Source organism: Thunnus maccoyii, chromosome 24 (assembly GCF_910596095.1).
Source record: "Thunnus maccoyii chromosome 24, fThuMac1.1, whole genome shotgun sequence".
Classification (NCBI taxonomy): domain Eukaryota; kingdom Metazoa; phylum Chordata; class Actinopteri; order Scombriformes; family Scombridae; genus Thunnus; species Thunnus maccoyii.
Window position 1 is genome coordinate 10122181 of NC_056556.1, and position 14543 is coordinate 10136723.

The following is a 14543-nucleotide window of genomic DNA, read 5'->3' on the forward strand; positions in this document are numbered from 1 at the left end:
AGCTTATGCAAGCCTGGCAAAAGCTACAAGCAGCAGCAGTAGCTACAAGTCTTCCCTTGCTAGAAGTGAGTTCCTGGTATTGCTTTCCTTGAACTGGGACACATCATGTCTATTGACAAGTCTGCCAGCCCTGCGTAGGTAATTAGCATATTGAGATCTGGTCATTTTGCAGGCACCATTAGTACCAGATGTAAATGCAAAAATCCATGGATTGGATGTCATTATTCAGATAATATATCCAGATATCTAAATCACATGTTAAATACCAAGTTAAAAACTGAAATTAAATGTAAACAGTATTCCTACTGAACAAGTACAAGACACTAAACTTCTGGGTATAACCTTGGATCATAAATAATCAAGATCTAAACAAATTGATAACATTGTGAGCAAAATGGGACCGTGTGAGAAGAGTTTTACAAGTTATGCCACCAGATGTCATTAGACAAGTTCTAAATGCTTTAATTCTGCCACAGCTTGATTACTGTTTCGTGTAAGGTCTATTTCTTCTTACTTACACAGTTTCATGGGGAGTGATATTTGAGCAAAATCATAATGCTATAAGCCTTAGTTAGTTGGATTAAACACTAAACATTGCACTCAATAAAATGCTGGAAACACTATATTGACTTTGTCGAACGCCGATTATTCTAAAATAATTGAAAATGGCTGATTGTCAGAGTTTTTCTGTTTCATTCTTGTTGATCATGACTTGCTGTGTGTGTCTTATATTGCTTTTGGATATAGTTCTTCTGAATGAGTTATCATCTGGTTTCTAAAGAAGAAAGAGGAATTGTGGGAGAAATGTTAATTTGAATATAGGGGCAGTCTGAAGTCACAGAGTTATGCAGACGTGTTCTCAGAATAATGAACTTACATATTTTGTTTAACTTACTTACATATCTTGAATACAGAGCTGGCTGTGAGCCATATCGGTTGAGATATGATTCCTGTGAGTACTCTTTATTCAAATCAGTGTAGTGTTTCATCCTCCAGGCATCAAACTCTTTCTCAATAAGCTGTAAAGCTGTTTCACCGTCTTCAGTTACAGTGTTTTGTAAGACTTTTAATTCATTGCGTCATAGATGTGGCAGGATTTACTTGTAGCCTTATTGGGGAGATATTTGTGAGCATAACCATAATGATGTACTGTATATTGCCTTGAGTAAAGACCAAGTGCAGCCTAAACGTCGGCTGTACAGTAAAATCATTGGAGCTCAGTGTGTAGTCTTCTTCTCTTCAATATATGTTATTGACATGTAGACTTTTCACCAAACAACTCTTGCTAATTTTACCTTACCAGTAAATCTAGCTGTTGCTAAACCGACAATTGAATAGTTTCCTGCACAGGTTTGATACTTCAGCAGTGGTGGAAGAAGTTTTCAGATCCTTTATTTAAGTAAAAGTACCGATACAGCAATGTAAACACAAATCTGTTTTCAGTTTTTGGACTTTTTCTCTAATCTTTGATTTTTGGTGAAATATTGGATCATTTGAACATTTATTGAAATGAAACCATGTGAGAAGTTTAGAGGGAAAAATCACTATTTGGTGGAGCTGTTAACAACTCATAGACATCTGAAATATGACCCCGACTGCACACTACTTTTTGTAAGACATCAAAAGCCAAAAAGGTTGTAAACCACTGGTTTAATCTTTAACAATGTGTTGTATTTTAAAAGCTTGTTATATTATCCATTGTGTCAAATCTTCCTCTGAAAGTTGTAAATTACTAACTGTCACAAGTGTCCCTCTCTGACCTTTTCTGTTTCACTATCACTGCATGACACTGTGAACATGAAGGGGGTAAATTAAAGGACAAGCTACAGTATGTATCTGCTGCTTAGGATCACATTGTACAACAAGATGTTGGAGCTTCCCTTTCTTTATTCAAATCAGAATAATTTTTCATCTTTCACACATTATTCTTTCCGAGTTGATGTAAAATAGTTTTTACTGCTGAGCACCATAAATGGTTTCTCTTCTTCTATAGTTGCATGAGACGATATTCTAATATTCATTTTTCTTATTTTGAGCTGAAGGGGAACTTGTGATTTTACTCCTCAAATTCTGTTTACAGGTCTATTTCCCTCTGAAATGTAGTGGAGTGGAAGTATAAACGTAGCATCAAAGGGAAATACTCAAGTAAAGTAGAAGTACCTCAAGATTATACTTAAGTACAGTACTTGAATAAATGTACTTAGTTACTTTCCATCATGGTACTTTAGTATATGATCCTGCATAACTCCAACAGTCTTTCTGTGTCAGTTAGTAATTTACAGCTGTCCCTGTCTGTCTGTGACCTTTTCTGTTTCACTACCAATGTGTGGGTCCCATGACAATTTATAGGTCAGTTAAAACTAATTACTCACTCAGGACTATCCGTTCAAACCAATCCTCTCTGTCTCTAGTCTAGTGCAGACGGCTGAAGCCTCATATTATCTTCAGATAAATTTTTGTTTGCTCAAAACATGGACTGGATGAACAGGCAGAATGATCACAGTGAGCAAAACCTGTTTCAGTGTTCATATGGGCTCCTGACTGTTGTTTTAAGACAGAGTTGAAAAATTGTGAACCTGTCCTTTAACATACTGCATTTAACTGTGGTATCTTTAATTGTAACACAGTTACTTATTTAATAACATAACACTGGAACAATATATTGTATTCTATATTGGAACAATATAAATGCTCTATATTTTTTACTTATTTAATAAGTCTCTAAACTCATGAACACAAGTTAAGTGTGTGTGTGTTAGAACAAGTACCACATGACAATTTGTAGTTCAGTTAAAATTAATTACTCACTCAGGACTATCATCTGTTCCAACAGTCTTTCTGTGTCAGTTAGTAATTTACAGCTGTCCTTGTCTGTCTGTGACCTTTTCTGTTTCACTACCAATGTGTGGTTCCCATGACAATTTATAGGTCAGTTAAAACTAATTACTCACTCAGGACTATCCGTTCAAACCAATCCTCTCTGTCTCACAAGTAACATGTCTGCAGTGTGAAAGACTTCCTACTTTACAGTGTTAGATGTGATACTGTCACACTACCTGTATGGAGAGGGAAAGCTTAATGGGTCACTGATACCTCTGGTATCCCTGCCTTTAAAGGACACGTTCTTAGATCTGTCCTAAAACATCAGTCAGAGTCCCAAATGAACATTGGCACATGTTTTTCTTGCTGTAATCATTCCTCCTGTTCATACTGACCATTAGAAGATCCCTTCATAATGCATTTTAATGTAAGTGATGGGGGCCAAAACCCACAAGTCTCCTTCTGTGCAACAATGCATTTAAAAGTTTATTTTAAGAAAATATGAGGCTTCAGTTGTCCAAATGAGTCAAATCAAGTAGATATCTTTCAATGTTACAGTCTTTTTAGTACCAAAGTTCGTCTTTTTGTTACTAAACTTCCACCGCAGCTCAACAGGGAAACTCAAAGAGGGAATTTTATGCTAAAAAGACCAACTGTGGAAGATATCCACTTTATTTGACTAGTGCAGACGGCTGAAGCCTCATATTATCTTCAGATAAATTTTTGTCTGCTCAAAACATGGACTGGATGAACAGGAAGAATGATCACAGTGAGCAAAACCTGTTTCAGTGTTCATATGGGCTCCTGACTGTTGTTTTAAGACAGAGTTGAAAAATTGTGAACCTGTCCTTTAACATACTGCATTTAACTGTGGTATCTTTAATTGTAACACAGTTACTTATTTAATAACATAACACTGGAACAATATATTGTATTCTATATTGGAACAATATAAATGCTCTATATTTTTTACTTATTTAATAAGTCTCTAAACTCATGAACACAAGTTAAGTGTGTGTGTGTTAGAACAAGTACCACATGACAATTTGTAGTTCAGTTAAAATTAATTACTCACTCAGGACTATCATCTGTTCCAACAGTCTTTCTGTGTCAGTTAGTAATTTACAGCTGTCCTTGTCTGTCTGTGACCTTTTCTGTTTCACTACCAATGTGTGGTTCCCATGACAATTTATAGGTCAGTTAAAACTAATTACTCACTCAGGACTATCCGTTCAAACCAATCCTCTCTGTCTCACAAGTAACATGTCTGCAGTGTGAAAGACTTCCTACTTTACAGTGTTAGATGTGATACTGTCACACTACCTGTATGGAGAGGGAAAGCTTAATGGGTCACTGATACCTCTGGTATCCCTGCCTTTAAAGGACACGTTCTTAGATCTGTCCTAAAACATCAGTCAGAGTCCCAAATGAACATTGGCACATGTTTTTCTTGCTGTAATCATTCCTCCTGTTCATACTGACCATTAGAAGATCCCTTCATAATGCATTTTAATGTAAGTGATGGGGGCCAAAACCCACAAGTCTCCTTCTGTGCAACAATGCATTTAAAAGTTTATTTTAAGAAAATATGAGGCTTCAGTTGTCCAAATGAGTCAAATCAAGTAGATATCTTTCAATGTTACAGTCTTTTTAGTACCAAAGTTCGTCTTTTTGTTACTAAACTTCCACCGCAGCTCAACAGGGAAACTCAAAGAGGGAATTTTATGCTAAAAAGACCAACTGTGGAAGATATCCACTTTATTTGACTAGTGCAGACGGCTGAAGCCTCATATTATCTTCAGATAAATTTTTGTCTGCTCAAAACATGGACTGGATGAACAGGAAGAATGATCACAGTGAGCAAAACCTGTTTCAGTGTTCATATGGGCTCCTGACTGGTGTTTTAAGACAGAGTTGAAAAATTGTGAACCTGTCCTTTAACATACTGCATTTAACTGTGGTATCTTTAATTGTAACACAGTTACTTATTTAATAACATAACACTGGAACAATATATTGTATTCTATATTGGAACAATATAAATGCTCTATATTTTTTACTTATTTAATAAGTCTCTAAACTCATGAACACAAGTTAAGTGTGTGTGTGTTACAAAGAGAGATATATCAAAATTTGAACATAAGGACAGTCTGGAGCTGGCTGTGACCCATATTGGTTCATATATGATTCCTGTCAGTCTGCTTTATTCAAATCAGCGTACTGTTTCATCCTCCATGTATCAAACTCTTTCTCAATAAGCTCTAAAGCTGTTTCACTGCTGAGCACCTTACATGGTTAATCTTGTATAGTTGTGTCATCTGTTCCTTCAAGATAATGACTGTAACACTGTTTTCTAACAAAATAATCCTGAGTACTGAAGATGTAAATATTTGTGAGTATAACTATAATGATATATAAGTCTTAGTTAGTTGGAATGACCCATTAAACAATCTGAAAAATGTTTTGGAGTAAGACACAAACTCATAACACATATTACACATGCTGGACTTAACAGCAGTTGTTTTGTCAAGTGATATTTCAAAGGTCAAGAATGAGCTTTCAATCTGAAATGTTAAGCCAATGTGGATGAGAAGTCCTTAAGGTGCTCAGAAAACAATGGACATTTGAATATCTTCACTTAAATGCTGACTGTGCAAGTTCTATCTGAAATGAAGACCATGTGATAGGGTTGAAAGCTCCACAACATCTACTAAATGGACCTTGTGGCAAAATTGTTTTGTCAATCCGAAAATTTGAGTGCAAATAAAACCAAAGAAATAACAGAATGAATTTAGTATTTTTCACTGAATGACATAACTTGCAGCATAGAGAAACAACATTAAGGTCATAATTACTTAAGATATCATAATAATACAATATTTTCATGGCTAATCAATAAATGTGTAGGTGGGTTGTGTTATGTTGGGGGAATTTGAACATTACCTCTGTTGTATTACCTCAATCATTGTAAAATCCTGGTGGCCCTGAAAGTAACCAGTAACTACAACACAGATTATAATCACATTTAACTTTTTCATCTGGATGTGAAAACTGAAACTCTGAGAATTTCATAACAATAAATAATTATAAATGACAGTTTTAATTATTGATAAACTGTAAATTACTGTTTGTATATATTATATCTTTTATTGATATTGTAAGAATCTCGGATCAAACTCCAATGTTTGTGACTTTTTAATTATTATATTGTGTGCATGAACAAATTTTGTTAACCTTCTCATAGTGTTTTTATCAAGGTAGTCCGTTTAAAGCTGTATTACTGTGCAGGTCAAAGGAAATAAGCAACTGTCCTATCCCATTGTAAAAACCAGATAAAAACCCACCACCCACCACAGAACAGGCACCTTTTTGGTTAAACTTATCTGTTTCTTAATGACCACCTGTAAATGCTCTTCACATACTATCAAAACATAAACTACTGAGGAAGCTTCAATGTTTGAGTATTAGTTCTGGGCCAGTAAACAATGTTTTTGATATTAGTTAGCTAAACTTGCTATATTTGTGTCATTTTTCTAGCATTTTGCTATACTTTAAATACCTGTTCCTTCCTCATAAAACATTTGCAAGCTGTGTTTTAAAACTATTTCAAATCGTACAATGTTTACATCCATATTTGCATGCTGACAGTCTTCTCTGCTGCCTTTTTTAGAGTATTGTTACCTGTGGTGCCGTGTTACCATCACCCACTGTCAATTAGTGGAATAACATGAAACCAACAGCAGGATGTGAACCACATGCCTGCACACTCCTGCACAAAAACACAGTCTGAAAATACTTTCACTTTTGTTTATAATAGATTAAGCATAAAAGTGTTGTTGATTAGTAAAAACGACCAAAGCATTGGACTGTTTTTCTCAGGACTGTTGTTAAAAATATTGTGAATTTCTTCTGTTAGCAGAAGACTGCAGGACTGTACAAATGAACTAAAATTCACACTTGTTACAGCACTTAGATGATTGACCATTTCTTCAGTGCTTATAACATATTAATTAAGATTCTCAAGGAAGAAGTTGTGATAAAGAACTGACACAAAGTTGTTGCCCTTGCTTTAGGTATCACTGAGTGATGACTTGGATACTTTTCACTCAGTGACTCATTTCTGGCAGTGCAAATGGATTGTAAACAATGCAGAGGAGACACATGACGACAGGTGTGTATGCGCAACGAACGTAGGAAATGTTCACTACGTTTTATACCACGCCTCTTATCTCTGCCATCTGTGACGTCTCTCTACACCTAGACACTGGGTGATATTTGGAAAGAGCAAGTCCACTGAAGTCAAACACTTTACAGTGTGTACATGGTGCACCTTGATAGACACAGCATTTTGCATTTTCAACATTTGGATTTCAGTATTTGGTGTCATTTATCACTGACATCCACCGCTGCCTGGGATGTAATCTGATCATGGCGTTTTCTTCACATTTCCTGATTATCTGTGCTCTACCCATCTGCTTATGTTCTACTGATGGTAAGATTCATACTCATAAACACATTTGCTAAATCAAATCTTTATTGAATATTTTTCGTGTCCACTACAATTTTCATGTTGATGTAAAATGTCTTAAACATTCTAATGTTTAAGTTTAAATACAAAATATATTTGCATTTCCTTTTACAGCTGATTTAAGGCCAATTAGAGTTCTTATGTCATGTCGAGTCAATTTTATTTAGTGCCAAATCATAACAGAAGTTATCTCAGGGCACTTTTTATATTGAGCAGGTCTAGACCATAATCTTTACAATATTATCTACAGAGACCAAACATTCCCCCCCGATCAAGCACTTGGCAACAATGGCAAGAAAAAACTCCCTTTGAATTCAATCCTTGTCATCCAAGCATATTATTATACTGGTCATGTCATCAGTTCCCAGTTTGCACATTCTGTATAATACACATATGTTAAGTGATTTAATCAGGAGTCCTCCTAAATGTAGTCATGTGGTTGTTTTTTTTTTCTTTTTTCTTTTCTCCATTTTGAGTTTTTCTGTCTTCCGACAGAAGTTTGATCAACCAATCACTTTAGTGCAAACAGGAAGTGATATTCTACATGCAATGTCCAATATTCATGAAAATATATATCAATGTTATGCCCTCTTTTAAATGTATTGCTGCATTATTAGCCCAGAAATCATCTCTGAAAGTTCAACTTCCTTCATGTTCGTGCTGCAGTTACAGCTGGATACAAGGAGCTTTTCATTATGTTAACGTGTGTCCTCGCGTCCCTCATTCGCGTCTCAGCTCCTCACAGCGAGAACAGAGGAGTTTAATTCATCAGATGTCACTACTCATGACGCACATCATCTCAACTGTCAAATATAGAAGTTATCGATATGTGGTTATTATTAAGTAACAGTTTAAAATCTAAAATTTAAACTTAGAATTTATTCATACAATTAATTAACACTTAATTGTATTAACACAGTCTACGCTGTAGACTTAATTTGTACAAAGTGATAGCTGGAAGGAAAACACCTTTGAAAAGCAAAACTATATTTGTCAAAATAAATCATATTTTATCACTGAGTTGCAGTTTCACCATTATAAATCATTTTGAGCAGTTAATTAGCAATTTATAACAGAATTCATGTTAAAATGTTCACATCAACCTAAAGTTCACACACAGTTTAAACCCCATATTTCTTTTCCTCCATGCAGGTCAAACAGCTGTGATACAAACACAGCAGACTGTGATGGCAGCAGTAGGAGAAGATGTCCATCTCAGCTGTCAGCTCATGCAGTCTAGAGATGTTCTTCAGGTCACATGGCAGAAACTTTCACCTGATGGGGAGGAGAAGAATTTTGTTGGCTACAGAAACTTTGAGCAAGGTGTGAGTGAAGATTTTCTTGGGAAAGTGGAGTTTAAAGTTGCTGGACTGCAGAACTGCTCCATAGTTATCAGGAAGGTGATGGAGCAGGATGAAGGCTGCTATCTCTGTTTGTTTAACACGTTTCCTGATGGTTCTCTGACAGGCAGAACCTGCCTCCAACTCTATGGTGAGCTCCTTTCTTCACTTTTGAAGACATATTCATGGTGAATTACAGTTTTAACTCGTTTCACATTGATGGCAGTTAGAAATGATGGCTGTTAAATTGTCTGCTTGCCGTCATTGTGCCATGAAATGCAAATACTTCAAACCACTAAAAGCATGTTGTACATACTCCGCATTTCACACATTTTGCATCCAACTGTCATAAAAGTGCATTTTATTCCCGAATGTAAGAAGATATGATGGTCATGATATTTAAATTATATTATCATTATATAAAATTCCTCAATTTGTGAAATGTAATGTAGGAAACAGAGACAACTGCTCATCAAAATGTCCAAGAACCCAAAGATTTCTTAAAACACTTGTTTTATTCAGTCTAAAGCTCAAATATATTTGATTTATAATGTTATAAAACAGAGGAAATCAGCAAACTAGTTGATTTTTTGTAACAACTTGCTTCATGTGATATTTTTTCAATGTGTTGTCTTTGCAGAGCTGCATGAACCCATTCTACAAATCAGAGAATCAAACTCTACTGAAGAGACAGTTGTGTCCTGCTCGGCCACAGGTCGTCCTGCTCCCACAGTAACTCTGAATGTCCCACAACAAGACCTCTACTTCTCTCACAACAGCACAGTCAGTGTCACCAACACCAACGGTACAGTCACCGTCACCACTACAGCTGTGCTGTCTGGTTTCCATGGAAACAACACACAGGTTGGATGTGCAGCACAACTGCTCTCAGTCCCTGAAATTCAAGTGTTTAAGACGATTCCTGCAGTGAAACAATCGTCTGCTGATGGTGAGAAACACTTCCAAAACCATAGATTTATAAATTGATTATCATTTAACGATTCTGACTGAGTTTAATTTTTCAGGTTTTAATGATGAATCTGGATCCGATCAGAGTAAGTTAATCTTAAAATTGTCTCAAGTCAAAATTCACATTTAAACTGTAGTTGCTTTATGAATGTTTAGTGTCATAGATTTCATTTTAATTGTTGCATTGATCACAGCAGTGGTTGTTGTTTGTGTTGCTGTAGTCGTCACTGTCCTGCTCAGACATAAACATAAGAATGTGATACCAGTGTCTCACAGTTAATATGGTAATAATTTATTGACATTAAGAGGAAACACAGAGCTTAAAGAATCTATGCAGTCATGACAATCTTTTTAGTTTTGGGAGTCTTTCCAAAAGGTAAGAGAGATGTTACAGTAGTCTGTACATTTACAGAAGTCATTTTTCTGCTGACATTGAAGGAGGATTCCTGTGTATTTTTAACTCTAACCCAAAGTGAATGTTTTGAGAAGAAATATTGAATCCTGCTGATTTATTCTTGTTTTCCACAATTAAAGTTTGACAGGTGAATGTTTCTTGCTGATCACAATTTTTATTTACAGCAAACTAAGACAAAAAAGCAACATGCGTATTGTTGAAATGTTCACATCAACCTAAAGTTCACACACAGCTTAAACCCCATATTTCTTTTCCTCCATGCAGGTCTAACAGCTGTGATACAAACACAGCAGACTGTGATGGCAGCAGTAGGAGAAGATGTCCATCTCGGCTGTCAGCTCATGGAGTCTAGAGATGTTCTTCAGGTCACATGGCAGAAACTTTCACCTGAGGGGAAGGAGAAGAATTTTGTTGGCTACAGAAACCTTGAGCAAGGAGTGAGTGAAGATTTTCTTGGGAAAGTGGAGTTTAAAGCTGCTGGACTGCAGGACGGCTCCATAGTTATCAGGGAGGTGATGGAGCAGGATGAAGGCTGCTATCTCTGTTTGTTTAACACGTTTCCTGAAGGTTCTCTGACAGGCAGAACCTGCCTCCAACTCTATGGTGAGGACTAGTCCTGAAACTTATTTTCATTGTTGATGGCATTTCTGCCGAAATCGATCGATTAATCAACTAATTTGTGCAGCTGTAAAGACCTTTCTGAATTAATCATGTAAAAGCGTTTATCTTTGTAAGAAATTAATTCATGTGAAACAGTATTTTTTTTCATGTTTTGTCTTTGCAGAGCTGCATGAACCCATTCTACAAATCAGAGAATCAAAGTCTACTGAAGAGACAGTTGTGTCCTGCTCGGCCACAGGTCGTCCTGCTCCCACAGTAACTCTGAATGTCCCACAACAAGACCTCTACTTCTCTCACAACAGCACAGTCAGTGTCACCAACACCAACGGTACAGTCACCGTCACCACTACAGCTGTGCTGTCTGGTTTCCATGGAAACGGTACACAGGTTGGATGTGCAGCACAACTGCTCTCAGTCGCTGGAATTCAGGTGTTTAAGACAATTCCTGCGGTGAAACAATCGTCTGCTGATGGTGAGAGACACTTCCAAAACCACAGATTTATAAACTGATTATCACTTTGTGATTCTGATTTTTGTTTTTCTTTCTTCAGATTTTAATGATGAATCTGGATCTGATAAGAGTAAGTTAACATTAAAGTTGTCTCAAGTCAAAACTCACATTTAAACTGTAGTTGCTTTATGAATGTTTAGTGTTTCATATCACATTTTTTCCTCTTTTTCTCATAGATTTCACTTTGATTGTTACATTGATCACAGCAGTGGTCGTTGTTTGTGTTGCTGTAGTCGTCACTGTCCTGCTCAGACATAAACATAAGAACAGGTCATTTCAACTTTCAACTCAATATCTGTCTTGTTGTGATACCAGTGTCTCACGGTTAATATAGTAATAATTTATTGACATTAAGAGGAAACACAGAGCTTAAAGAATCTATACAGACAACACCTATAAATAAATAATATATAAATGTTCTTAAATCCTTCATTCTGTCACACAGGGACGATGAGGAGATGGAGATGACACAAGAACCAATCAAAGACACTGATGAGTAAGACGATTTCATAATTATTCACTTGTTCATATTTATTATTAATTTCTTCTTCAGTAAATTATTTAATCTGTCTTCTCTTTGTCTGTTGTGGTTAGGGTTAGGGTTAGTATTTAAGTTCCTTTCTGTCTCTATATCTCTCTAACTAATGTGTTATTTATACATGAATCTGATTCTGATGCACTTTACTCTTCATGGTCCATTGTGTACTCATAGTCAGCCTGTTTATCCACATAACTGTTAACTGTCAGAGTAATTCAGTGATAGAAATATGTATGATGTATTGTGATAATGTGAGTGGAAATTGACTCATTTCTTGTTTTTATCTGAAGGTGTAAAACACTTTTAATGAATCCGGAGAATGCTCAGATCCGACGACGGGCATCTCATGAGAAAAATCCAAAAGAGAAGAAACAAGTACCACCGTATTAACACAGTTAAAAGTCTATTTATGACAAACAATAATCCACAAGACTGTAGTTTTAATACGAAGTCAGTCAGACTTGAGCAAAGCTGCATCAAATCATGTGTTGATTGTAAAATGTTCAGACATTGTAAAAGAATCAAAAAGTGTCCTGAACAAGATGAATCTCTCATCTTATATCTCCAGATCGAAAAGATTAATGTACACAGAGGTTTTGATGTTTTTGTACTATTTTTTACCATATTTTTTTTACATTTTAAACATTAAAAATGTATAATAAAATAAATCACTGAATTTTACCTTTGACTCAGAGAGGAACTACTTTAATGTCTCTGACATGTTGACACCTGTTCACACCTTGAAGGCACCAATCACAATCTGCTGGGTTATGTGAAAAATACAATCTGATCTCTTTCTCAGTTTCTCAGCACATTACACGAAGATGCTTCACTAACACCAGCATCAAAATTACCATTGAGTTGATTCAACACCTCTCTGGCTCAGTGTTTTTCATAGTTTGATAAAGAAAAATGAAGTTTCCACTGCTGTGCCAGGCATGTGTAAAATGCGCACAGGTACAGATATTTACAGGTACTCAAAAGAAAAAATCTTACATACCATCATTTGTGGACTGACATTTCAGAAAACCCCAGATTAGGTGACATGTTAAGGACATTTTGTCAAGAATCAGACATTAATCTACATGAAAGGTTTTGTGATTTTGGGTGCAGATTTATCAACATATCAGTCCTGCTGCCTTCAGATGCTGCAGGGATTTAATGAACTGAAGGAGAAGCTTTTCATACAGTATAAAGCAGCTGTGGACAGCAGATACTGAAGAGTCACTCACATTCATTTACAAATCAAAACTGGTGCTTTAACAACATTAAATGTTATTTTCTGTGACGATTTTGGTCGGAGAGTGTTTAATTGAAATAACTTATTTATATTTCAAGCTTTAATCTGAATCTAGAGAACATTTCCTAAAGGTTCGCTGAAGGTTATTTTAAAAAACCCTCAGGTAACCTTCAGAGAATGTTTGCTAAAGGTTCTGTAATGGTTATTTTTGTAAAACTTTATTTTATTTAACATTATTTTTATGAAACATTCAGAGAACCTTTAGAGAATGTTCCCTGAAGGTTCTCTAAAGGTTATTCTTGACAAACCCTTCAGAGAACTTTTTTTGCTTGGGAAGTCGAGTCTCCAGTTACAGATGGAGGTGTTGATGTCAAGGTCACCAAGTTTGGTGATCAGTTTTAGGGGCGAAATGGTGGTGAATGCTAAAGTGAAGTCGATGAACAGCATTCTCACATAGGTGTCACGGTTTGTATGCAGAGATAGCATTGTATTTTTAAAAGGTAATAATTTAGCAAATTGGTTTGTTTCTTTGCATACTGAAACTGTTGTGAAAATTGAGCCAAAGTAATAGTAAAATATTGTCAAAATATACAGTGAAGCAGCCGTCTTCCTGATAAATCCTGAACTGTCTAAAAAATGATATTTCAGAAGCTTAAAGTTTAATTCTGTTTATAACTACAGTTTTTAGTTTATCTATCTATCTATAGACTATAGCCAGCATAGCCATTGACTATGTTTTTGTAGAGATACAGTTGAGGCAGATCGTATTGATGATCCAGCAGCTGTAGCTAACTTTTAAGTTGTGGTTTCAATCCTAAATCAGATTTAAAACCTAAAGTGAAGCATCTTAGTTTGGTGTTAAGCTGTAGCTCACTGTGATTAACAGCAACACTCAAGCTTTAAACATGTAGGTTCAATCCTGACTGGATAAATGACTTTTATAAGTTAGCGTACCAATTAACAACTGAAAACCCTTGATTAAAGTTAGATGACTGCAGACCCATTTTAAGGTTGTGGATTCTAATCATGGCCAATTAGAAACTTTTGAGTAAAAATTCAAAGTTTGAAGGTTTTGAAATTGTGGGTTTAATCCATAGTCAGTCAGTGATCTTTTTCAAGTCAGCAGACCTCGGATACATCTGTGGACGTGAGGTGGTTGGTTTGATTCCCTCTCCTCCGTCAGTAACTGGAGCAAACTCAAATGTGTCCCACTTTCTGACTGAAGAAAAACCTCAAATGAACATTTTTTTCAACTGGTGTAAAACTTAAGCTCACTGTACAATGATGTGATTTTGACACTGTAATGCTAAAACAATTCAAATGTTTTGTGAAAGAGCACAAACAGTTCCACCTGCAGTGTCCATAAACAAGCAGGAGACAGCGGTGTGGCCTCACTGAAACAAGCCACCTCACAGCCTGGCTGCCAGGTGTTACGGACAAACTGGTCCTGGTGGTTCAAACAGGTGTCTGCACTAAAGCAGTTTTATGTGGAGTGGGGTGTTACCCACCCTTGTGGTGACTGTCTGACCAAGTTGTGGGTTCAACTCTGAACCAATCAGCT

At 36.1% G+C, this 14543-nt stretch overlaps 2 protein-coding genes across 5 annotated transcripts in view; one reads left to right on the forward strand and one right to left on the reverse strand.

Moving 5' to 3' along the window:
• LOC121891932 (nectin-2-like) overlaps positions 1 to 14543 on the reverse strand; it is a 933424-nt gene that overhangs the window by 364131 nt on the left and 554750 nt on the right. The gene's annotated exons all lie outside the window — the stretch shown is intronic.
• LOC121891921 overlaps positions 6023 to 14543 on the forward strand; it is a 35402-nt gene continuing 26881 nt past the window's right edge. The window contains exons 1-5 of one of the 4 annotated variants that reach the window (XM_042404591.1): positions 6023 to 6991; positions 8501 to 8839; positions 9329 to 9637; positions 9714 to 9743; positions 10337 to 10675. In XM_042404591.1, coding sequence (XP_042260525.1) covers positions 6967 to 6991; positions 8501 to 8839; positions 9329 to 9637; positions 9714 to 9743; positions 10337 to 10675 — 1042 coding nt within the window. In that variant the 5' untranslated portion in view covers positions 6023 to 6966. Of the gene's footprint in view, positions 6992 to 7032; positions 7313 to 8500; positions 8840 to 9328; positions 9638 to 9713; positions 9744 to 9777; positions 10034 to 10336; positions 10676 to 14543 lie in introns of those variants that run through there. The other 3 variants (XM_042404590.1, XM_042404592.1, XM_042404593.1) reach the window with 3 other exon arrangements.